Raw genomic sequence first — 25,238 nt, forward strand, 5'->3', positions numbered from 1 at the left:
TTTTTTTTTTTTTTTTAATTCTTTGAGTTGAGTATAGTTGACACACAATGCTACGTTAGTCTCATGGTGATTCGACAAGTTTACACATTATGCTGTGCTCACCTCAAGTGTGTAGCTACCATTATATAGGTGTAATTCTTGAATTTTGTATTGACATCCAGATTTGAACCAGGAAGGATCAGTTAAATGTCAGAATTTTCTATTTTGAAACTGCTAAAATTTGCCTATTAAACCAAGATAATTCTTTTTTTATTTATTTATTTGAGGGAGGGAAGGGGGGGGAGAGAGAGAGAGAGAGAGAGAACAATCTGGGGGAGGGGCAGAGGCAGAGGGAGAAGCAGGCTTCCTGCTGAGCAGGGAGCCCTATGCAGGGCTCGATCCCAGGACCACCCCCCCCCATCATGACCTGAGCCGAAGGCAGACACTCAACCGACTGAGCCACCCAGGCGCCCGAACGAAGATAATTCTTAATTATTTTATTTTTCAGCTTTATTGAAGTATAATTGACAAATAAAATTGTAAGATATTTAAAGTGTATGTTGTAATGATTTGATATATGTGTACATTGTGAAAGGATTCCTCCCATCTTGTTAATTAGCACATCTATCACCTCACACATTTTATTCATTCATTCATTCATTTATGGTGAGAATATTTTAGTTCTCTTGGCAGATTTCAATTATACAATATAGTGTTACCAACTACAGTCAACATGTTACACTTTAGATCCTCATCATTTTTTTTCACTGATGAATTTTTCTTCCCTTTTGTATCAGTTGAATAACTATAAATGACCACATTCTGTTTTAGTCATTTAATAATGCAGATATAATTATCAGTTTAAAGATCCTTTAAACAGATGCCTAAATGGTTTAATCCAGGTACTTTTTGATTTGCCCATTCTCTGGTTCCCCTGATACTCCTTGCAAGACCAGTTAATTCTTTGTCATTAAGAAGAACATCCTATGTAATTTAGAGCTATTTCTGTACTTCTTTAAATAGTAAGTATTGGCATTTGTAATTTGAAAGAATTAAAAGTGTGTAGAGAAAGAATATTTTTCCCTAAGCCACACAACTGCAGGCAATATTAGACCAAAAAAACATTTTGTTTTAGTCACCCTCATATTAGCAGCAGAGTAAGAATTGAAAGATAAATAAAAATTGTAAATGATACTCTTAACATTTTTAAAAAGATAAATGTTACTTAGGCATTAAATTTCTTTTTCCTGAGAAATTGAGTGTCATAATTTAAGATGTAATTAAAAATACAATTTAATTAATCTGTTGATTAATTTGATAATATGAATGAAAGAACTTTCGTATTTGATTATATCGTATATGGTTCCTAATAACTGTGATACATTTGTGTGATTCTACACTATATTGTCACAGCTTTGATTTCTCTGTAAATATGATACACTCTGAAGAGGAGTAAGTGCTCACTTTAACCCCACAGATGGTTATATTTGGTTTCTAATTTTGCAAAGAGATAATCTCTTTTAACTAATTTTTAAAGAATTCCCTCTCTTCTGTACTACTTGGTATACTAGAAATTTTGGAATTTTTGATTCTTTGTTATGTGCCAGAACCACATAGAATTCTAGCTGACATTCCTGTAGAAAGGTTTGTGTAAGGAAATTGTAGCCGTGTTATATAGAATTAGAAATAAATGGATTAAAAATGGATATCAAAGTGAATTTTAATTTTCTTATAAGAATTATGAGTAGCTTAATGTTTGTTGAAAATTTGAAGTATAGCTGTTTATGACATATAATTATATACAGCCCTTGTTTAGTATTCTTATAAGCTGCCTATATGTGCTTATAGCATAGATACCCAATTTTCCTGGCCATAGAAGTGACTCTGTTCTTAAAAACAGCCCTCAAAAGATAACCTCACTAATAAAGTATATCTATTCTAGAGTTAAAAATAAAGTATTACTATTTGTTTCATTTGAAATAACTGTCCACACTTGACTATATATATATATATATATATACCGTTTTTTTCCCACATTTGAATTTTAAAATGAATTATTTTAAAATAAGAGTAAAATGTGAGAATGCACTTTTCTTCTCGGTTATAGTTAATTTGTTGTACAGTTATTTGCAAAAGTCCAGTTAACAACAACAACGACGAAATCAGTAGTGATCATAAAATTTTGGAATATTTTATCTTTTAATCCCTAACCTTACCTGTGAGGCAACTATCAGACCACTGTGCATTCATTTTTTTCTTTGCCTTTTGAGATTTGGGATTTGTGTTAAATATGAAAGATTTCTACCCTTTTCAAATATCATGCTAGTGTTTTAGACATATAGGAATAAACTTTAATGATTGTGGCCCAGTTATAAAATTACAATATTCATTTGAAAGCTTAAAACTTGGATTTTACCGTATTATATATTTGATATGTAATATTTACTCAGTGTGATCAGTTAAAAATTACAGTTTTTTTCACAAGTATAGGAGAAAATGATTCCTTTTTATATTACTTTCAGAAGTACTCATTTCTGAATTTTGGTTTTGTTTCTTTCCAGACGGTGGGTCCGGCTCCTGTTTGGACGAGAGTTCCCCCTGCAGGATCTTCTGGTGGTCTGGGATGCCTTGTTTGCAGATGGCCTCAGCCTGAGTTTAGTTGATTATATCTTCATAGCCATGTTGCTCTATATCCGAGATGCTTGTAAGTATCAATGACCTTGCCTACATCCAAGTAGGTGGTCCTGATTTTTTTAATGTGTTTTATCTTTTAAATATACTTATTCTCTTACTCTGAATTACTGTGCCTACATTTTCATAGTAGGTAATATATTGAAGTTTCAAAGGAGCATGCTAAACATCTTTTTTGTTAGTTAACTATGTACATATTGGGGAGATGTGGGTGATTTTATCCTGAGAGAATTGGAATATTCTCCAGAGCCATTTTTCTAAAGACTTTACTCCTGCTTTAATCTCCTCATTACACACATTTGTGAAATGCACAACTAAAAAGCCTGTATTTCAGATATGTTTAGAGCTCCACCTTCTGACAGGTAGGGAGCATTCAAAGATATTTATCAGGAGATTGGAGCTATTTTTATAGTATCAACAACTTGCCAATAAAAAATAAATATTACATTTAAAGATATTTTAACTTCTTCTCAGTTATATTTTGGCCAAATGTATTTCTCAGTAGATTGCCAAATGGTAGACATATTCCTGTCTCATGAGATCTACCTTAGGATGCTTGCCATAGCTGGAAAGCCAGTGCCTGTCTGTGTGGGGTAGTCTGATCATCTTCGGCTTGAAGAAAATATCAGAGCATGTTTTAAATTTTGAAATACCTCAAATTGTTTTCCTTCTCAGAAAAATAATCACTGTTCACAAAACAAGATTTGTAAGCCAAAATATAATTAGGAAGATTGCACAAAGTGATGATTAAATTGGAAATTAAAAAAGAAAAAAGAACTCTTAGGAGTGGGACTTTGTCAGAAGAACATAAACGGTTTGGAGTCATTCATAATCTTGACTGTTAAACTGCTGTGTGGTTCTCTTTACTTGTTCACTGAGTACCAGTGGCGCCAGATGCTCTTGTTACGCCTCTGGTGACACTAATAATATTCTTTAAAATCTTAGATTATACTGTTTTAATTCCCCCAAAATTACTTGAATGAATAAGTGACAGGAGCACCACATTTTATCCAAAAATTGTGGGTTTTTTCTGTGCCTTGAAGGTCAAATAGTTTGGGTTTTGACAGACTAAGTGAAAAGTTCCTTCTTTCTAAGTCAGAGCTAATCATATAAGAACATGGAAATCATAAGAGCTAACATCTGGAAAGTAGAGAAAGATGTTTGGGTAGATTTGATGGATACTAGATTTTAGAATATTAGGATACTAATCTCATTTTAAAGTAGTATGAATTTTTTAATATAAGTAATAAAAAACAAAAGGAATGAATAGCCTCTTTTATTAAAAAAAATGGTTTAGGATAATCTTTTCACAGAATTTTCCAATTCAAACAATTGTTGAAATGTATTTTGATTTTCTGTAGTCTTAAACAATTAGGTATTTGCTCTTTTCTTAACTTTGGTGTATCCCAACTATATATTTTTTTAAAAAATTTAGTCCTGTCTCCTATGCTAAGATCTACTTTTTAAAATTAATTTCATAAAACAGGCAAATTGTTGGCAGCTAAAGCCCTTCCACATTTTCAGTCCATCTATTGATGTTATAAAACATATGGGCACATGTGGAAAAATGCAGGGATAATGAAGTTGTGTATTCATTTCAATATTTAGACCAGTTTATTTTAATTTGCTTGGCTGAATCCAGAACAGTGGATGAGATCTAAAAATAGGATGACTATTAAATATTTAAGGGCCATTGCCCCTATGCTCAAGAAGTTTTTCAACTAGTAGGAAAGACTGACATAATTAATTTTAAACTAACATATCCAGTGCTGTGGTTGAAATAATATGAAAGGTGATATGGATAGTTAATATGAAAGTTTAAAGGAGAGGCACTGAGGGGCGCCTGGGTGACTCAGTCAGTTAAGCGTCTGCCTTCAGCTCAGGTCAAGATCTCAGGGTCCTGGGATCGAGCCCCACGTTGGGCTCCCTGCTCGACAGGGACGTCTGCTTCTCCCTCTCCTTCTGCTGCTCCCCCTGCTTGTGCTCTCTCTCTCTCTGTCTGTCAAATAAATAAATAAATCTTTAAAAAAAATAAAGGAGAGGCACTGAACTCCCCTCTGGGCCAGCTGTAAGTGACTAGAGAAAATGGTATAGATGTCAGCAAATTAAATAAGGGGATCTGCAGTCCAGGCAGAAAGAACAGCATGAACAGAGGCTTGGAAGTAAGAAACAGTTTTAATGGGGGACTGTGTGTATGTGTGTATGTGTGTGTATGTGTGTTTCTACAAGGCATTTGGTATTAGATTGCAAAGGGAGACTGATAGGTTATGAGACCAAAGAAAGTGAACAGGGATAGGATCATGATGAAAGTCTTTATCCTATAAATAATAGGAAGCTCCTGAAGGATTCAAAGCAAAAGTACAGTCAGTGTTAGATCACTCTGGTGGCACTGTGGCAAACAGACTTAAAGGAGGCAAGAGTAGAGCAAGGAAATCAGATAAAAGGTTATGACAGTAGTCCAGGGGGAAAATTGCAGATTAAAGAAATCTTCAAAACTAAAGTCAGTATGTCTTGGTGACTAAATATGATGGGTGAGGGAGGTCTAAAACAATCCCCAGCTTGGAGAGTTGAGTGACTGGGTGATATGTGTAACTTGGATAGGAAATACAAGGATTAGCAGGTTTTAGGAATGGAAATGATTATGTTTTGGCCCTACTGAATTTGAGATCTGTGGGAAATCATAACCTGAAGATCTGGAAAATAAAGCTCAATGTCAGAATTAAGGCTACAGATTCAGTTTTGCAAATGGTTAATAAGTATGTGTTAGTTAAAACCGTAATAGTGGATGTGACCTCCTAAGAATAGGGTAACCATATATCCTGATTTGTTTGGAACAGTCTTGGTTTACACCTGCTAGTCAAGAGTAGTAATTATTAATCCTGCGCTCTTTCACCCTCAAAGGCATCCCATTAGGATGATAAGAATTACATGGTCAGCCTACCTAAGGTGGGTGCTTATAGAAAGAGAAGATGGGCTAAGGTGGAACTCTGCATTTAACTTCAATGTGTAAGACACCAGAGAAGGAAGGGCTTGTGTTGTAACCTCACAAAACTGTGTTGTCTGAGCCAAGGGAGGTCATGAGGGTTGGGAATACTGAGGTATAAAAAGGCAAGGCGGGAAACGTCCATTCAGACTTGGCCCTGTGGAGAGACACTCATCAGATACCTTTGCCAGAATGGTTCAGTGGAGTGGTAAAGCAGAGACTGGATTATGATAGGTTGAGGAGTGACTGGATGGTTAAGTATAATAGCTTTCCCTACAGTTTTGTTGTTGTTCCCATTTTCTTCTGTTTGTATTACAGTTTCAACTAAAAAGTCAATTAAATAAAAAGGAAAGAATGTGGAGATAGCACATGTAGAGTAATCTTTAAAGAAAGTCAGCAGAGCAGAGGAGAAGAAAGATGTAACTAGGGATCAGTGCAGGGGCAAGGAAGGTTAGATGGCTGTCTTTTGAATGAGACCAGGGTTCACTGGAGGCAGAGGAGAACCGACTGAGGGTTTACTTCTCAGTCAGTCTTAAATTGGTCCCTCAAGGATCAATACTAGTTTTTCCCCCTGCTCCATTGATGAGATCTATGAAAAGATAAATTACCCTGTTTACTTGACGTTTTTACTTGTTTATTGTTGTTTACACCCAGTCCCCTACCCCCCAGCAAGAGACTGGATTTTGTCTGTCTTGGAATCCCTACCATATCCCAGCATCCAGAACAGGGCCCAGTACATAGTAATCTTGACAAATATTTTTTGAGTGAAATAATTAAAGAAACAAGGGCTTAGAGGCAATGGTATGAGGTCAGGAGTCCTGTGGAAGACTGGCTGGGGAGCAGGAATAAAAGCTGGTGCTGATCCGGGAAAAAGGTACTAGGCAGGTTTCAGAAGTAGTCTAGTTTATAGGTGGAGAAGATGGGAAGTGGAGGAATCCTATGTCTGATACAGAAGGAAGCGAGGTTGTCTGCTGTGAGTGAGGCATGCTAGGGTTTTAGGAGTTTGAGGGGAATATGTAGAAAGTGTGGGAGAGATGGTTGACCATGGACTAGGACAAGCTGGTCTAGCTATTGAAGATCCTATCCTACAAACAGTGGGCAACAGCACCAGGCCTTAAGGTTATGATTTTTCGAGCCATGCTCAGCAGTCCAGGCAAGATACAAAGGAGGCAGAACATGATCTAGGCTCCAAGCAAGGCCCACGTCCAAATCATTAGGCAGAACTGAAGGGAAGCAGAAGGACGGAGGGTGTTGAGTACATTTTAAGAGGGTGGTTTGGGATGTGTGGGGAGGGAAGCATGGCCAGGAAAAGACTATGGGGAAATCAGAGTGTAAGGGGATTTGAGGTAGGGTATGAGATTGAAAAGCATCAGAGGACAAGAGGACATGGAGCAGTTCTGGGTACGACCAGGACAGTCAAAGTTAGTTAAGGGGAAAGTAAGTCATCGAGGAGATCAAGAGATCATAAGGGAGCTGGGATTTTTGTTTGGTCATTTATGGACACTTGGCCAAGAATCATGGTAGCAAGATGGCACCCCCCACCTCACTGCTGGAGGTTGCAGGGGCAGCAGTAACTCCAGGAAGCCTGGGCCCAGACAGAAAGATGGAGAGGGAGGGGGGTAGCAGGAGGAGGACGCAGAATAGACTGGGTAGGATGCATGGGAGGACAGGACTAGTAAATGAGCTTACGTTTTAGGCCATGGTCAAAGACCAGAGAAAGGTGGACAATTTGCCAGCCTCATTGTTCCAAATGGAACTTTTTATTCCATCTCAGTGGATTCTGAATCATGATGCCCTGCCTGGGGCATCCAGAGTGGTGATGTTTAGTTATACCTAGTAGTTTCAAGCCCATTTATTCAAAAAATCCTAACTGAATACCATTGTATGAGGCTCTGGGCATTACATGTATTCTCTTGGAGCCGTAGGTGAGATGTTTATAGCTTAAAGAATGGTGCACTTGGGGAAACTAAAAGAGCCTTTCTCCAGTGACAGCATCCTCCTAGGGGTTCAATATAGGGCTTCAAAGGGCCTGTGATCATCCTGATACTGTGCTAAATATTGTGGACATGTGCATTTCCCTGGGCCAAGGGTATATAATTTATATCCTCTTCTCAAAGGGATATATAACCTGAAAAATGGCTAACTGCATCTAGTCTAAAATCCTGATTTTACAGGCACTGATAATGAGGTCTGAAGATATGCTGAAATCCTAACCCCTAGCACCTCAGACTATGGACTTTTTTGGAAATAGGTTGTTGGAGATATAATTAGTCAAGATGAATCATATTGGAGTAGAGCGGGCCCCTAATGCAATATGACTAGTGTCCTTATATAAAGAAGCAAATTTGGACACAGACGTGCACAGAGGGAAGCTGATGTGAAGACACACAGGAAGAATAATGCCATATGAAGACAGAGGTACAGATTGGAATGATGCATCTACAAGCCAAGGAACACCAAGGATTTTTAGCTGTCACCACAAGCTAGGAGAAAGCATAGAACAGATTCTCCCTCAGAGCCTATGAAGGAACGAGCCCTGTCAACACTAGTAGCTAGAAGAGACAAGGAAGGGTCCTTCCCTGCAGGTCTGAGAGGGAGCATGGCCCTGTCAACACCTTGATTTCCGACTTCTATCCTCCAGAAGAGTTCAACAATAAATTCTCTGGTTTTAAACTCCAGTTTTTAGGCACTTTGTTCCAGCAGTTCTAGCAAACTATCACAGTGCCCTTGGCAGTTAAGTAATTTAAAACAATCACAGTCGGTCTGTGGAGCTGGATCCTAGTGCCCCTCCTTTGTACTTGTTCTGCCCCTTTCACTACTGTTGGCATCTCATACTTAATTTTTAACAAAAGTACTCTTATAATTTTCTTTATATACCTTGAACAAAGCTTTCATTCACTTCAAAAGTAATCCAATTAGTCAGGCAAGTATAGTATTCAACCACTTAACAGATTTCTTATAAACATCTTCTTTATGAGGCCTCAGAGATTGAGCCCAGCCTCCATGTTTGGAAGTTAGGAAGCCAGATCAAGGCCATAGGGCTAGTGACAGGCGGGTGGTTCTCACATTGTCTTTTCTGTTCCTCAAGCCCTACCTTGATTTTATTAAGTAAAAAGTAAAATTTCACATTGGGAAAAATAATATGAACATTATCTGTACACATTTTAAAATTTAACCATTGAAATGATGGTCAAATGCCTATTCTTTGAATGAAACTTTTGCTTTACTAAAATTACAGTCTCCATTTTGAAATAGAATTATTCCCAAACATTTTAATCAAACCATAACGTGTTTATTTTCTTATGTGTTATAAGAAGTGTTTTTTGGATTCTTTGCTGGATTGTATGGGTGAAGCTTATATACACTAATAAAGGTTAGGAGATAAGGAAATCTAATCATGAACCATTACTCCTACAATAGTTTATTAATAGCCATACTCTCATCACACTGTTGTTTTTACTGCCTTATTCTGTACTGTACTAAAGTCACTCATATGGTTCTCTTCTTCCCCTCGCTCTCCTTACCTAAACTGTGCTGCTATTTTTAGGCCTGGGGCAAGGCAGCTTTTTCCCAAACCTTCCCCAATTATTCTAGCCCACACTGATTTCTCACTTTTGTGTTCCTAGATGATTTTAATCAATACAATGCAGTGTAGCATTTAATTATACTCTGTCTTATGCTGTTCCTTATTGTATGTTAGTCCCACCTTCGAAAATAGGTTGTAAGCTCTTCAGGACCAGAACCACATGTGTTAAAATTCGTCCCTAACCCTCAAGGCATCTGAAGTTCTTCATGTGCTCAATATCTGGGGTGATCTCAGATGGAAGGGTACCCCAGAGACCTGTGCTGGGGAGGTGGCATGGATATGTGTATAGTAACTCCTGAGAAGACAGGTGCCAAGAAGCTCTTAGAGTAAGAACTCAGATAGATTTTTTTAAATACACTTTTTGACGTGGCTTTTTTGAAGAAACCATTGTCTACCTTTTAGCATGAAATTTTTCACATCTGTTTTTCTATCGATTTAAGTTTTTTTTTTGACGAGTACCAAAGAAAAACATTTCCCCTGATTTGCAATATACCATACTTTTTGTCTTGTACATTGTATTAATAACTAAAACACTATAGTCAACTTCATTTAACAGTAGATTTTCCTAACTAGAAAGTATCTCTTACTGATTTCTTCCCCTTCAGTTTTCCCTTCCTTCCCCGATGAGGGAAACAAATCATGAGAGACTCTGGACTCCAGGAACCAAACTGAGAGTTTCGGGGCGGGGTGGGGGGGCGTGTTAAGGAGGGCACGTGTGGTAATGAGCACTGGATGTTATACACAACTAATGAATTGTTGAACACTACATCAAAAACTAATGATGTACTTATTGTATGTTGGCTAACTGAACATAATAAAAAAAATTAAAAAAAAAGAAAGTATCTCTTAAACGTTTATGGTCTCTTTTAATGTACTTTCTCTCTGAACACTTGGTAAATGGACAACTTTTCTTCTTGGCCCTTCTACCCACTTCCTGCCTTGTGTTTTCAGCCAGCATGAACATGTCACAGCTCTGTCATTTTCCTGGGTTTTCTCTAGGGGTGTCTTTAGCCATCTCTTGGCCTGGCCCGGTGTGGCAGTTGTGTCTTCTTCGTAGTTTACAAACATTTTTCCTTTTCATTTTGCTTTAGATCTCTGCTTAACTTCTCAGCCACTACCTGTCTCTCTGCCAGTGTTTCCATCTGTCCTACCCCAGAATTTCTGTTTCTCTATTTTCTCATTAAGAGCATGTTCAACATTATACTGATGTCAAAATGCAGTTTATTTCAACTACAAATTGAATTTATTTGTCTTTCCTGGGGAAAAGCCTTCCCCAACCTCAGGGACTAAGAAACAAAGGCTCTCTTAAATCACATAGTAGTGTGTCATAGAGTTTTTATCAAAACACAAATTGGTGGTCTTATTTTTTTTAAAAGATTTTATTTATTTATTTGACAGAGAGAGACAGCGAGAGAGGGAACACAAGCAGGGGGAGCGGGAGAGGGAGAAGGAGGCTTCCCGCCAAGCAGGGAGCCCGATACCGGGCTCGATCCCAAGACCCTGGGATCATGACCTGAGCCGAAGGCAGATGCTTAACGACTGAGCCACCCAGGCGCCCAAGGTGGTCCTATTTTTAAAGGAGTGTTTAAACACTTCCTGACTGCCAGCTTTCTTCCTCCTCAGACATTAAATTTTGCCAGTCATTTTATGACCATCTCAGATATGGATATCAATATAACCCTTTGAATTACAAATACCATTTATATCACTTTATATTTTGTTTAAAAATCTTTTAAAATTTCACTAACATAGGCTGATACATCACAGCAGCACATTTTTTTTTACGGTTAGATTTTTTTTTAGAAAACAGACCTTGGGCGCCTGGGTGGCTCAGTTGGTTAAGCGACTGCCTTCGGCTCAGGTCATGATCCTGGAGTCCCTGGATCGAGTCCCGCATCGGGCTCCCTGCTCCGCGGGGAGTCTGCTTCTCCCTCTGACCCTCCCCCCTCTCATGTGCTCTCTCTCATTCTCTCTCTCTCAAATAAATAAATAAAATCTTTAAAAATAAATAAATAAATAAATAAATAGAAAACAGACCTTACTTTTTAAAGAAGTTTTAGGTTTGCAGCAAAATCCAGTTGAAAGTACAGAATTCCCAGATACCCCACCCCCACATACACACAGCCTACCCCACTATCAACATCCCTCACTACAGTAGTACATTTGTTATAATTGAGCCTACGATGACACATCATTATCACTTAAAGTCCCTAGTTTACAATAAATTTGTAGCTTCTATGGATTTGGACAAATGTATAGTGACATCTATCCCTCATTATAGTATTATCTGCATAGTTTCCCTGCTGTAACAATCTTCTGTACTCTGCCTGTTCATCCCCGTAACCCATGACAACCACTGATCTTTTTATTGTCTTCATAGTTTTACCTTTTCCAGAATACAATATAGTTGGAATCATACAGTAGGTAGCCTTTTTAGATTAGCTTCTTTCACTTAGTAATATACATTTAAGTGTCCTCCATGTCTTCCCATAACTTGATAGCACATTTCTTTTTAGCTCTGAATAATATTCCATTGTCTGGATATACCACAGTTTATCTACTCGCCTACTAAAGGACATCTTAGTTTCTTCCAACTTTTGGCAACTATGAATAAAGCCACTGCAAATATCAGTGTGCAAGTTTTTGTGTGGACGTAAATGTTCATTTCATTTGCATAAATACCAAGGAGCATGATTGTTGGATAATATGGTAAATTTCAGGACCTCAGCTGAGCTGGGCAGGAGAAAGAGCTGAGCTGTTAGGTGTTAGAGTAGCCAACTAAAGCACGAAGTCAAAAATGGAAGAGTTAAGCCTTTAATCACTTACTATTGTCATATGAGCAAGAGTCAAAAAGTGGAGAAATTGTCAGCTCCCTCTGTTCCGTTTCACCCATGGAAGAAGGCACAGTGGTTGAGGGTCAGGTAGATAGCATAGATGTGAGGTCATCTCACTGTTACAGGAGCCCTGAACAAAAGACTCTGATAGTTTAAGGACCCTGGGGTGGCAGTAGTTTAGGGGGCATGCATGGGGGGATTGAGGTGGAAAGGTTAGGAGTGGAAAAGAAATGGGTACTAAGTCAAATGAGGAAAAGTGTCTTCAGGAGTTCTTTTTCCTACCCTAATAAGGAGGTCCTGGCAGAGGCACCTGAAAAGGACCTACACCTGAGAGCTCAGAGAAAGAAATTTAGGAATGAAGGCACCATGACTAGGAATATAAATACGTGAAAGGTCATGCCAGCTAAGTTGGCTGAGACCTTAACTGCAGCTCCTTTCAGAGACTGGAGTTCACTGGCTGTGCACCACGTCTGGTGTGGGCTGGACAGTTTTCTCCTGTGAGACTTGTCAGGTAGAGCTTTTTGAATTAGGGTTCTCCAGAGAAAAAAGAACCAATAGAATATAAATGCAGATATATATGAGGAGATTTGTTATAGGAATTGCCTTGCACGGTCATGGAGGTCTGGAAGTCTCACAGTCAGTCATCTGCAAGCTGCAGAACCAGGATAGCCAGTGCTATAATTCAGTCTGAGTCTGAAGGCCTGAGAACCAAGGGTCCTATGGTGCAAGTCTCAGAGTCCGAAGGCTCAAGGACCAGGAGATCTGATGTCCAAGGGCAGGAGAAAAGGGACCTTCTGGCTCAAGAAGAGAGAGAGGATTCACCTTTCCTTCACCTTTTTGTTCCATTGGGACCCCAATGGATTGGCTGATGCCTACTCTTCCCGAGGGCAGATCTCAGTCACTCAGTCCACTGAATCAAATGCTAATCTCTTCAGACACATACAGACACACCCATAACGGAAGTTTTACCAACTATCTGGGCATCCTATAGGCCAGTCAAATTGACGCCTAAAATTAACTATCATCTTTGTAATTGCCTATGATCAGGCCTAAAAAATCACAACATGGTTGCTACACTGACCTCTAAAATGGCTGTACCACTTTTCATTAGCACCAGCAGTGAATGAAAGTTCTTATTGCTCCACATTTGGTAGTGACATTGTTTTGGACTTTGACCATTCTAATATGTGTCACATTGTCTTTTTAATGTCAGGGGGTTTTTTGGGGCGCCTGGGTGGCTCAGTCGTTAAGCGTCTGCCTTCGGCTCAGGTCGTGATCCCAGGGTCCTGGGATCAAGCCCCGCATCGGGCTCCCTGCTCCGCGGGAAGCCTGCTTCTCCCTCTCCCCCACTCCCCCTGCTTGTGTTCCCTCTCGCTGTGTCTCTCTCTGTCAAATAAATAAATAAAATCTTTAAAAAAAAAAAAAAAAGTCAGGGGGTTTTTTGCCTGAAAATAATTTTGATTTACCCAGCTACCAGAATAGAGATATGAAAGGGTAATTATCCTCCTAGTGAAATTTTGTTTCTTGTTCAGAATTAAGAGTCCATACCCATTCTGGCCTTTTATAAAGAGGAGGAAGTAGTCTTCTCTCCTAATAACATAATCTTGCCTTTCCATGTTCTTACTCCCATCCCACATTTTCCATTGCCCTAGAAGGCAGTACAACAGATGATTCAGGAACTCTAGGATACCTTTTTTGGGCAAAAGCTAGCAAAATTACATGCATCACTGGAATCTTACCCAGAAATACTCAAGATTCCATGTCCATCTGTCGCTGTCAAAACATACTGTGAATAGTCCTGCAGGTTGACTAGAGTCATTCTCTCTGATGATTAGAGAAAAGGAGATGGTGATCTTGGGCTTCCTGACTACTGACTTCTCCAGCTTTCTCACCCAGCTTCCTCCCCTCTCTCCTTCTTCCTCAGCTTTCCCTACTCAGTTGCCTCCTCACCTAGATTCTTCTTCCCCATCAGTTCACCTGCCCATATGCTGAGTAGAAATGTCATTAAAGAAGTGATTAAGGATATCAGATATGAGATGTTATATTGAGCTCCTGCATTTACCCCTGTTGCTCCTGAAACCCCATTAAGCTAGCATAAACACACAGGACACAGAAAATTAGAAAGGAGATTACAGAGATTTTGGAAGTAGGAAAGCAGATGGGTGAATGATAACTGACTTAGCAGATCCAAGAAAGCTAAATACAAAATTGATGATGGGGAAAGCCAAGAAATAACCCATAAAATTCCTAAAAGTATAGAAATTGGCAGTGCTAGGTGTTAATGTGGAAATTGGTAGGGGGAGGGAAAAAGTTAAGAGTAAAAAATAAGAACTGGTTGAAAGTCTATTTAAGAAGCTGTTATATACTCAGATCTCCAACCAGTATGTTGAGGATTTATCCTTGAGGTGGTAAAAGGGAGGATCTCTGGACTAGGGACTCGGGGAGTTTCAGTGAACATGGAGCCCACCAGTGTTCTTTTACCATCTTTAAGTGTTCTCAGAACGCTAGAACCAGACTGCCTCTCTCTAGAAGAAATTAGGGAGATTCTTCTCTGGGGGAATCCAGTGAGCCCAAGAGAAAAGGCCTAAAAAATCTAGGCCCAGGGATCACCCAAGAATGACCCATGTAAACCTGAGAGTTAACAGACCCACCCATCGATGCACACAAAGTTCTTCAAATTACCTTTGTACTGGCCCACTCTTAGACATGAGCAGATAGCCAAAAATCACCAAACATTTGAGGAAAGCATCAAAATAAAAGCAGAGATCTAAACAAGCAACCAGGAAAAAAAACAACTGTGAGTACACAGAATACACAGGGAGGAGGAAACATCTCAGAGAGCTAGAAAAACATAAATCAAAGGAAAAAGTGTTAGGGGCACCTGAGGGACTCATTCAGTTGAGGGTCTGCCTTCGGCTCAGGTCATGATCTCAAGGTTCTGGGATCCAGCCCCGCATTTGGGCTCCCCACTCAGCAGGGAGTCTGCTTCTCCTTCTGCCCCTCCCCCCCTGCTTGTGCAAGCTCACTCGTCTTTCACTCTCTCTCTCTCTCAAATAAATAAATGAAATCTTAAAAAAGGAAAAAATGTAATTGAAAATTAAAATATGATGAAAATAAGATGGTTGGAATATAAAATTGAGAAAGTATCCCAAGAAGCAGCACATAAAACAGAGTTAGAAAATAAGAAGGAAAGGGGCGCCTGGGTGGCTCAGTTGGTTAAGCGACTGCCTTCGGCTCAGGTCATGATCCTGGAGTCCCGGGATCGAGTCCCGCATCGGGCTCCCTGTTCAGCAGGGAGTCTGCTTCTCCCTCTGACCCTCCTCCCTCTCATGCTCTCTGTCTCTCATTCTCTCTGTCTCAAATAAATAAATAAAATCTTTAAAAAAAAGAAAATAAGAAGGAAAAAAAGGACCAGGCCAGGAGATCCAACACCTAGATAATGAGATTTCTTCTAATAGAAAGAGAGTAGAAAGAAATAACAAACACAGAATAAACAAAAAACAGAAAGGAGAAAATCATCAGTGAAGCAATTAAAGAGAAATTTCCAATTGAACAGAAAAACATGAGTTTCTAAATTGAAAGGATCCATTATATATGAAAATACATGCAAATTAAGGTGCATTACTTATGAATTTAGATGGGGGCGGGGAGAAGAGAAACAGGTCACATAGAAGAATGGGAATTAGAATGGTTTGAGACTTTTTAACTGGAAGCCAAAATATTCTGGAACAGTGCTCCCAATTTTCTGAGGGAAACGTATTTCCAGCCTGGAATTCTGTACCTAGCCTATTAATTGTCACAGTAAATCTTTCAAACAGAGAGGTTTTCAAAAAATTCATGTCCTCTGCATAAAGCTTTTAGAGGATGTGTTCCACCAAAACAAGGGTGTAAAGCAAGAAAGAAGAAGCTAGGTACTCTAGGAAATAAAGATACAACACTTGCAAGAGGTAAAGGGCAACCCTGGATGAGGGAACAGGCCAGAGAGCTCATGAGAAATTGAGAAATTTCCTCAAAAAAAATGAAAGAAAGAGAGGGAGGAAGGAAAAGAAATGGATAAAACTCCCTAAAAAAATTTTTTGAAGTTTTGAAAATTGATGTATACAACTGGGAGAGTATTTAAGGTTAAACTCGTGTTAAATATATACATGATACGGCAAATGAAAAACATGAGTTACAAACCCCAGGCAAGAAAGGAGGCTGTGGGAAAAGGAGGAGTAGTAGCTCAGCTGTGAGATAACATTTGCCTCGTTATAAAAATGAAAACTCTAAAAGTTGACTTAACCAGAATTATGGTGTAACATCATCAGGGGAGGGAGACCAGGAGTGCATGTGTGGATGTGGAGGTTGGCGGAGGGTTGGCTTTCAGTGGTCAGTTAAAGCTTCGTCTTCTTGAATGGGAAGTCAGTAGACAATATTTAAAGTCAGAGTTAATAACATTAGCATGGTTTTTCCCACAATATGGAAGGTAAATTTTTTTTTTAATCAGCTAACAGAAAGCAAGTGCCCCTGGGGATTGGGAAATAGGGGGTGGGAGACAGCAAGTGCTATTTTCGTTACCAGCCTTCTAGGATGATTGGAATTTTTAAACTGTGTACATGTATAGCTTTCATAAAAATCAGAACTATGTTTAAAACTTCCACAAAGAAATAACTAAAAGTCGCTGTATTCTTTAAGTAGCCTTATTATGTAAATTCATTAACATTTTTATTGATAATTTCTTACTGTCTTCTTTTGCTTTTCTGTTTCTCTTTCATATGCACACATTCCTCAAATTTAATTGCATATAAAGACCTATCCATTTTTTCCAGCAATTTCTGCCCACTGTACTCCCCTGCCCCTTGCTTACTTCAAATATTCTTCTTCTCCCTTCTGTAGTATTACCAGGAACTTTAGCTGGCCCCCTGCATCCTGTCCCTCTTCCTCCCTCCCACTGGTCACCCTCTGCTGGCATTAATCTTCCTTAAAACCAAATCTGATCCCATTACTTACAGTCTTTCAGCAGAGGTAGCAGATACAGAGTGAAATCTAAACTCCATCCCCTATGGATAAGCAGGCCCCCCACCTGCTTGCATGTCTCCATTTCTCCTCAGCATTCCTGCCACAGGGTTACTTCCACTTGTTGCCTGGCACTCACTGACCTTGCAGCTTTCCACTCGAGCAGTTGTCACAGCCCTTTGTATGCGCCACTGTTACCAGCTCTGTCCTGTGCTGCAGTTAGTCTGATGCTGTTCTTCCACTGCGATATGAAAAGAAAGCTAAGATTGTCTTTTTTCTTGTCATATCAGTATATGGAACAAAATAGGTATTTAATATACGCTAGTTAGCTGAGTGAATACAAGAAAGAGATATGGTCAACACTTCTTAAATATCTTCTGTACCTCAGCCCTTTCTACTGACAGATCTATATTTCTGAGTAAAGAATGAAAAATCACTAAGCAATGAAGTAAAACAGATACATTGATCAATCGATTGCTCGACAGATCTGTATCCAGACTGACAAACAAACAAATAATTAAAAACCTGGCCTATGGTTTCCCTTCATTTGGTTAAAAATAACCAAATTGGTTAAAACTTGATTAAAAAATGAGAGGCAAAAGCTATGAATCAGACTTACTATTTCTTTCCTAAATTTTAATACATGCTAAATTTTTTAGATTTCATTTCTGTAACATTTTATAACATGGAGATAGAACTAGGGCCCTGATTCTAGGCAGATCCCTACAGTTATTACATTAATGGTAATAACTTGCATTAAAAGACTTAAAGGTTTTTGCACTGTATCATTTCCTTAGGACTAAGGAAATGGATAACAAGACAGAGATGATGACAAAACGTAAGCCTGTACAGATAACTGATTGGCTTCACACTTAATCCTAGTCCCATCGGCGCTCTGGAGCTAACATGTGGCCATGCTGACTTCACTAGTGCAGTATTCTTTGTCCTGTGCTCACACCCTACCGACTAGCAGTCCTCCACTTGGATGCTTGCTTGCTTACTACCTTTCCATTGACAACACTGCATGTTTAAAAGTATAAATTCTTGAGAAGATCTCTTATGTTGTTTGATCTGATTGAAATAAATTCTGCTTAAAGTGTATTAAGCTTGGAAAGCATTGAAAAGAGCACTTTTTAAAGGCTTTTTCTAGGGGCGCCTGGCTGGCTCAGTCAGTAGAGCATGCGACTCATGATCTCGGGGTTGTGAGTTCGAGCTCCTTGGTAGGTGTAGAGATAACTTTAAAATCTTTAAAAAAAATTTTTTTAAGTTTTTTTCTAGGAAAAAAGAGTGAGCTCCTCAGAATTTGAGATTGTTCTCTTTCCAAAAATCTAATTGAAAATTCTCATATTTCTGCACAAAATCTACTAGAGATATAAGAGCCATCCCATTGTTTACGGAAGAGTGTGTCTATCTTCGGTTTTGAGAGTGGATGTTGCTGTGATTGATGGTGCTCAGAGAGGCAGTTGTCATAGTGCCAACCAGGGAGGGAAACCTGGAAGGACAACATCTTAGGAGAATCTCTTAGGAGAATCTTAAGCACTAGACAAAAATCACTTTGTATGGAGAAGGCCATTACTCTGTTTTATACTTGGCTTTCTCCAAGACTGAGAAGAATAAGTTTTGTTGTTTTTATTTATGATTACTCCCTACCCCCACCTGGTTTTCTGATCCATTTGAAATCTAATTTTGCATGTTGCCATTTTGTGACTGGGGAAGTTAAAACAGTAAGGGTTTTTAAATAGTTGAAGACAATAAATGCAATAAGTATTTCTTTTTTCCATCCTGTATTAGATCCTCAACAAGTATTTTTTCAGAGCACATAGCATTTATTGAATGTCATTTGTGTGCCAGGTACCTTGCAAGACACTTACCTACACATCGGCTTTGTTTTCAGCGGAGAGGTACAATAAATTATGTTAAAGCCTTAAGGTTTTCTTCTTTGTTGTTGTTAGTTAATTATTTTTATTTTATATTGATGATTATTTGTTTTATATGCCATTTAATAGCTAACTACAAGAATTTATGCCTATTTCTAAATATTTAGTTTACCTGGCCTTATATATGGAGGGCTGTTCTCAGTGTATCTTAGGAGCTTCTCTGTGTCTCACATGTAGTTGGCATTCAGAAGCCGTCTGCACTTTGTCTGAACTTGGCTTCTGTACACAGACACTCCTGTCATTACATTTTCTGCTAGAAATACAGGAAAGCACAAGATACAGTGGTGATGAGTGAGGCTTTCAGCTACACAGACCTGGGTTCAGCCCTCTCTGCCTTTCGGGAGCCCAGTGACCTCAGATGTGTTGTTCATCCTCTCCGCAATACCATCTCCTTGTCTAAAATGTGGAGTTGATGATAATACTTTCCTTAGTGGGGATTGGAGGACTTACAGAGTGTTTGTATAATATGTAGCAAGTTGCCAGGCACGTTATAGATGCTTAATAAGTGATAGCTATTACTGTTCTTAATTTTAGAGAAATTAAAGGAAGTCTACATTTAGTTTTGTGTGCTTTGGTTAGTTGTTTCCCGTCCATTTTGTTACCTTGGGAAAGTAAGTATATCTAAATATAAAATTAAACAATTTGAATGAAGTGTTTTACTTACAAGTGTTAACAATTGTAGGTGCAGTTAACTTTGAATCATCCATAAGTTCCTTAACTGTATTGCTCTAAGCTTTCTCAAAACAGTAACATCCTCTATCTTTACTGGTTTCATTACGTTTTTGTTTGTTATGACTGAAGAAACTATTTAAACCAGCTCCCTTAGACAACTCCAGAACAGTCGTGTGCCATTTAAAAGTAGAGACAGAGGGTGCCTGGGTGGCTCAGTCGGTTAAGCGTCTGCCTTCGGCTCAGGTCATGATCCCGGGGTCCTGGGATCGAGTCCCGCTTCGGGCTCGTTGCTCAGCGAGGAGCCTGCTTCTCCCTCTGTGGGAGGGAGCTCCAAGAGTTCTTGCTCTCTCTAGCTATCTCCGTCACTCTCAAATAAATGAATAAAATCTTTGAAAAAAGTAGAGACAGAGACATCGGCTCTGCTTCGTGCAGAGGGAGTGCCATTCAGCAAGAATTAAGCAAGATGGGCAGCACACTACCTTGCATCTGTGCCATGCTTACAGAAACCCTGCAGCTAGAGTAAGCATTATTATTGTTTTATCAGTGGGGGAAATAAAGTTCATGAAGTTCAGTACCTTGCCTAAGTTCACCCACATAATAAGTGACTAGCCAGCAGTCTGATGTAGATTTGATCTAGATTCTAATCTAGATCATCTGATCCCAGATCCACTATGTTTTCCTAGGTACCACTCACCTTTGTCTTCCACTTCTCTGAATAAGCTCTTCAGAGTGTGTAGCTTCAGTACTTTGTCTTTAAAGCATATACATACTTGATTTCAAATGTAGGGAGATACCAAAACTCGGCCTTTTTTAAATCTTTCACGTTTTTTCCTGTGTCACTGCCCTGCTCTGATGGAGTAAACGCTAGAGAAGGAACAGCAGTACAGATGAGTTTCGCACATTCCACAAAACTTTGCTCTGAAGATCAAAACTAAATTCTTACTCGATCAGATCTCTGCTATTTTGTTTTTAAAACAGCATGTGTTACTCTCTCTTGCCTACTCTAAATTGGGCACAGTTATTCAAAAGGGACTTAATACTTAGCGTATGTAGTTACAAGTTAAAAGTGCTGTCAAAGTACAAGTTTTCATTAATAAATTAGAGATGGTATTATCTGAAGACAGGGGGCTGTTGGGGAGGTAAAACTTTACCTTATACCCATTTAGGTTTTCAGCTGGGATTCTTTTTTTTTATTTTTTTTAAGATTTTATTTATTCATTTGAGAGAGAGAGAGAGACAGAGAGCACAAGCAGGGGGAGAGGCAGACTCCCGGCTGAGCTGGGAGCCTGACATGGGGCTGGATCCCAGGACCTGGAGATCATGACCTGAGCCGAAGGCAGACGCTTAACCATCTGAGCCACCCAGGCGCCCCCAGCTGGGATTCTTTAACAAAACAAAACAAAAAAATAGATTAACAAGAAAAACAGAAGCTTATTAATATATATATCTTTTATTATTATTATATGATTATTACATAATATAATTATAAAATTAACATATTAACATGTAAATATAAATGTATGCCTCATTTGAATATGGCAGATACTCAGGAAAATGAGCAACTCTCAAAGATACGGTTTTAGAACTCAGGATTAAATATCATCTTAATAAAGAAAGGGTGGGGAGATGTAGACCTCCTAGAGAGAAGTAAATTATTTTTAGGGAAGACAAATGGGCCCTTAGAAGAATAGATGAGAGGTATGAATCTGTGACAGAGTTTGTCTTGGGGGAATTTATGACAATGGACTTCCTTTTGGAGGATTTATCTTTAGGCAGATAAGGGGAGTTCAGAGAAAGTCTCACTGTGCATTTGTTGTTTTTCAAGTGCCTACAGCTCAGAATAATCAATACACCAAAGTGGCATATTTCACGGTGGCATGTCCTGAACTCCTACAGCAGTATTTTGCTTCATGAATTTGCATGTCATCCTTGCTCAGGAGCCATGCTAATCTTCTCTGTATCATTCCAGTTCTGGTGTATGTGCTGCCGAAGCGAGCACCCTACAGCGGTATTTCAGGCGGCAAGTTCTGCTGCCCTTCAGAGCTCAGATTCATTTGCCATTATATCCCTAGTGCCAGTGCCTGGCACCGTCTCTGTGTGTCCAGGATATAGTAGATGCTCAGGAAATGTTCATTAACATTCGGTGACTGGATGGATGAAAGGGAGAAATGGGAGAAGGAATGTTAGCTCCTTCATTCATTCTGCAAGTGGAATATTAATGCATTAGTTGGCTTCCCTTATATATTTTTTACAGCTTCCGACAGTTTCAAAAGTTCTGTCCAGTTGTAAGAACAGGATTGTTGCCCTCGTCCCTCCAAATAAATACCTGTCTATATCAGGCTATCCTAGAGACTGGGTTATGCTGATCTTCCAAGCTCCTTAAAACTACTACATGAGAGTAATATTAAGTAATAAACTCCTGTTTGCAATGACTCTTTGCATTCACTATGTTGTCTGATTTTTAAAACAATTGCCTTTTCAAAACAAAGTCCTGTATTAGAGCTCAGATCCTGTAGCTAGGCTTCAAAATTTCAAATCCTGCTCCACTACCTAATCACTATATGATTTGGGCAAATGACTTAACCTTTCCAAGTATTAGTTTTCTCACCTGTAAAACAGGGATAATAATTATACCCTTATAATAAGATCATTGTAGAAATTAAATGAGATAATGTAGGGAAAGTTCTTGGCATAGGGCCTAGGCTCAGAAAGCCTTCAGGGATTGATTATCATCTTAGTGGTAGTAGCAGTCATTCTACATCTGCCGTTCGGCACTTTAATTTTCTTCAGAGTAAGGACTGTGTTTTGTTTATCTCGCATCCCCTCCTAACAGCACCTGCCATGGGTTAGGTACTCAACAAATAGCTATTGGATTGAATAAAGTTGGCAGATCTTTTTTTTTCCAATCAGGAAGTTGTTTTCCACATGACTGAACTGAAGCTCAGAGAGGTTACCCGCAACAGGTTTTGAGCAGCTGCTGTCGATCGGCCGAACAGATTATGTCCTTTGATCATACGGCAACCTTAGAAAAGGTTCAAATGGTGTCCCAGGATTCAAACCCACATCTTGGAATCCCGACCCCAGAAGCGTTTGCTTCTCTTAAAAAATATACAAGAATTCTTCCTGGGTCAGTTACTAGTATATAAGCATTATAGTATTTGGGAAAGTATGAGTTAGAAAATGAATTGATTATCTAAGTTTTATTTATTTGTTAGCTCTCAAAGAAAGCCCTACATGGAAACATTATACCATTCTCAGTATACTAGCTTTTTGAATTCTAGAGCAAAAAGGACAACAGGTAACTGAATGTGAATATGACAAAACGAAGGAATAAGAAGAAAAGGGTCTGAACAGATACAGAAAAGGTAGGATAAGTAAGTGCTTTACAAATGAAAGCAGATGTATGAAATTACAAGCTGTCAGATCAGCAACGGAAATGAAGATGATAAAGTGGTTCCTTACATAGATTATAATTATTCATTTTGCCCAGTCCTGTCTCCTTTCCCCATAATGTTCCTGGGAAGGGGGAGGGGGTGGGAAGCTGTTGCAAAAAATGGTGCTTCCAACAAAAGAAAGGAAAAAAAAAAAATCTAAGAAGCAAGGGCATTTCTGATCACAAACAGTTGTTTATTTTGTGATTTGTGTTGTTTCTATAGAATCACAATTGTTTTCCTATGGAATATTTTTCAACTGCTTGTTCTGATTAATGAAGAGGATTTGGTTGCAACAACAGGAAGTTATAACTGTAAAGTTTCTTCACAATCAATGCTGTGGAGGCAGTCAGTGTGGCTTACAAAACAGGCGTCGTTAATGGGCCCGACTGTGACAGCAGTGGCAGATGGATTGCCAAGAAATGAAGTAGTTTACATAGACCTGCCTGAAAAGATGTGTTTAATAATTGCGCCCATAATTAGGTTGATTTGGGAAAAAAATTAAATGACAGTCTAAGGAACACAGTTAGGCTTGTCTGTGAAGATTTTGACATTTTTCCTCCAAGAAATGCTGCATAGATACTCTCCCTAAATTTCTCATTACCTTTAGAAAAATAATTGGAAGAAATTATATTTTTTAAACTTTGAATTATGTAATATTTATATATAAAAGAATAAATGTAACATGTAACTTATGAAGCATAATAATTAGGGTAGATATTATTTTATGAGAATTTTAAACTGGTTCTTTCCCATTCATAAGATTTTTGTTACTAATTTCTAAGCAGCAAAACTAGAGACATTTAAACACAGACATATAAATGGCAATAAATATGCATGCTTCTAAGAGTTTATTTATATTGCAAACGTACACATCTCTATATCTGAGGCTCTTCTTCCAACACCCCCTGAGGATAAGTGCTAGATATTAGATTGCAGTTAACAGTACAGTGTGCTGCTTCAAAGGCCATTTGGTAGAGATCCCTTCTCCCTATTTCCTTTTATCAAATTAATTGAGTTATTGGTTTGCTTTCTTTGAATCTAAGTTGTTATTTTTTTACTCTCAAGTAATGCAAACATCTTAAACAGTATTGCTTCTGAATTCTTTTTTTTTTTCCTCTTAATATTTAGTGATCTCTAGTAACTACCAGACCTGTCTTGGCCTTCTGATGCATTACCCACTAATTGGGGACGTACACTCACTGATTCTCAAGGCTCTGTTCCTTCGAGATCCAAAGGTAAGCTTTCCAAAGAGAATATGCACAATTTTAAGTTGGGTGAAGAATTGGTTTCTCAGCATGACTCCCAAGAATTCCTAATGGAGAATTTGTGTAATGACAGGTGAATTGCCTAATGATAGAATTTGCCTAGAGACGTAGGCAAAACTCACATACCTCACTGGCTAGCAGCTTAGCAGGTAAATTAAGTGGACATTGCCATGAGAACCTGGAACACACATCTCTTGTCCCTCAGAAGGTTGTTCTGCCCTCTACTTTCCTCATAACTCAAGGGAGTAGTTCGGCAGTTGCTTCTCCTTATAACCACATTACCCCTCCAAGGGACCAACTTATCCAGGGAGAGCCTCAGGGGCCATTTGAGGACCAAGACATTAGAGCTATAAAAAGGACTGGTTCTGTAAAAGTTTATGACACAATGAAATACTAAATCATTTCATGTGAGGAATATGTATTTTTTATTTTGTGGGTGAAGAGTAACCTAATAAAATAAAGATTTAAACAGACTTTAATGCTGATTTCTCTATTTGAACTTAAAGCAAGCCACCAAAATTTTCTTTACACTTCAGAGAAAAAGTGTGCTCTTTTACAACTAATGTTATATTTCTTGAAAATAAGAACATTTAATGATCTAAAAAAATCTGTGAATCCTTGATGCTTTTGAGCCAAACAAAAATATTGGATGAAGTATAAGAGAGAGAGCTTCAAACACAAGTATGAGAATGCCAGGCATTGGGTGGTAATCCCAGCCTTTGGCTCCTTGGCAGAATTCCCAACAGTCATGTTGGCAGTTGTCGAACTGTCTTTGAGTCAGTCTGTCTGTGGATCCATTGCCAAGCTCTGTCTGATCGACTTGGGACTCCAAGTTTAATGTAAATTTTAATTCTAAAGGATT

General features: G+C 38.7%; 1 protein-coding gene, 1 long non-coding RNA gene and 1 other non-coding gene across 12 annotated transcripts in view; 2 read left to right on the top strand and 1 right to left on the bottom strand.

Annotated features, from left to right (window-relative positions):
- TBC1D5 (TBC1 domain family member 5) overlaps window positions 1-25,238 on the top strand; it is a 528,942-nt gene that overhangs the window by 394,439 nt on the left and 109,265 nt on the right. For all 10 annotated transcript variants that reach the window (XM_081826016.1, XM_081825991.1, XM_081826055.1 and 7 more), the window contains 2 exons: window positions 2,541-2,683; window positions 24,240-24,346. In XM_081826016.1, coding sequence (XP_081682142.1) covers window positions 2,541-2,683; window positions 24,240-24,346 — 250 coding nt within the window. The remainder of the gene's footprint in view (window positions 1-2,540; window positions 2,684-24,239; window positions 24,347-25,238) is intronic.
- On the top strand, window positions 2,693-22,165 carry LOC145722566 (uncharacterized). The gene is made up of 2 exons (XR_014146907.1): window positions 2,693-15,276; window positions 15,489-22,165. It is a non-coding gene; the product is annotated as an uncharacterized LOC145722566 (long non-coding RNA).
- LOC115939260 (U6 spliceosomal RNA) lies at window positions 21,570-21,676 on the bottom strand. Its single transcript, XR_004074126.1, has one exon. It is a non-coding gene; the product is annotated as a U6 spliceosomal RNA (small nuclear RNA).

This window comes from Leptonychotes weddellii, chromosome 1 (genome assembly GCF_054177405.1).
Source record: "Leptonychotes weddellii isolate Sample4059 chromosome 1, ASM5417740v2, whole genome shotgun sequence".
Classification (NCBI taxonomy): Eukaryota; Metazoa; Chordata; class Mammalia; order Carnivora; family Phocidae; genus Leptonychotes; species Leptonychotes weddellii.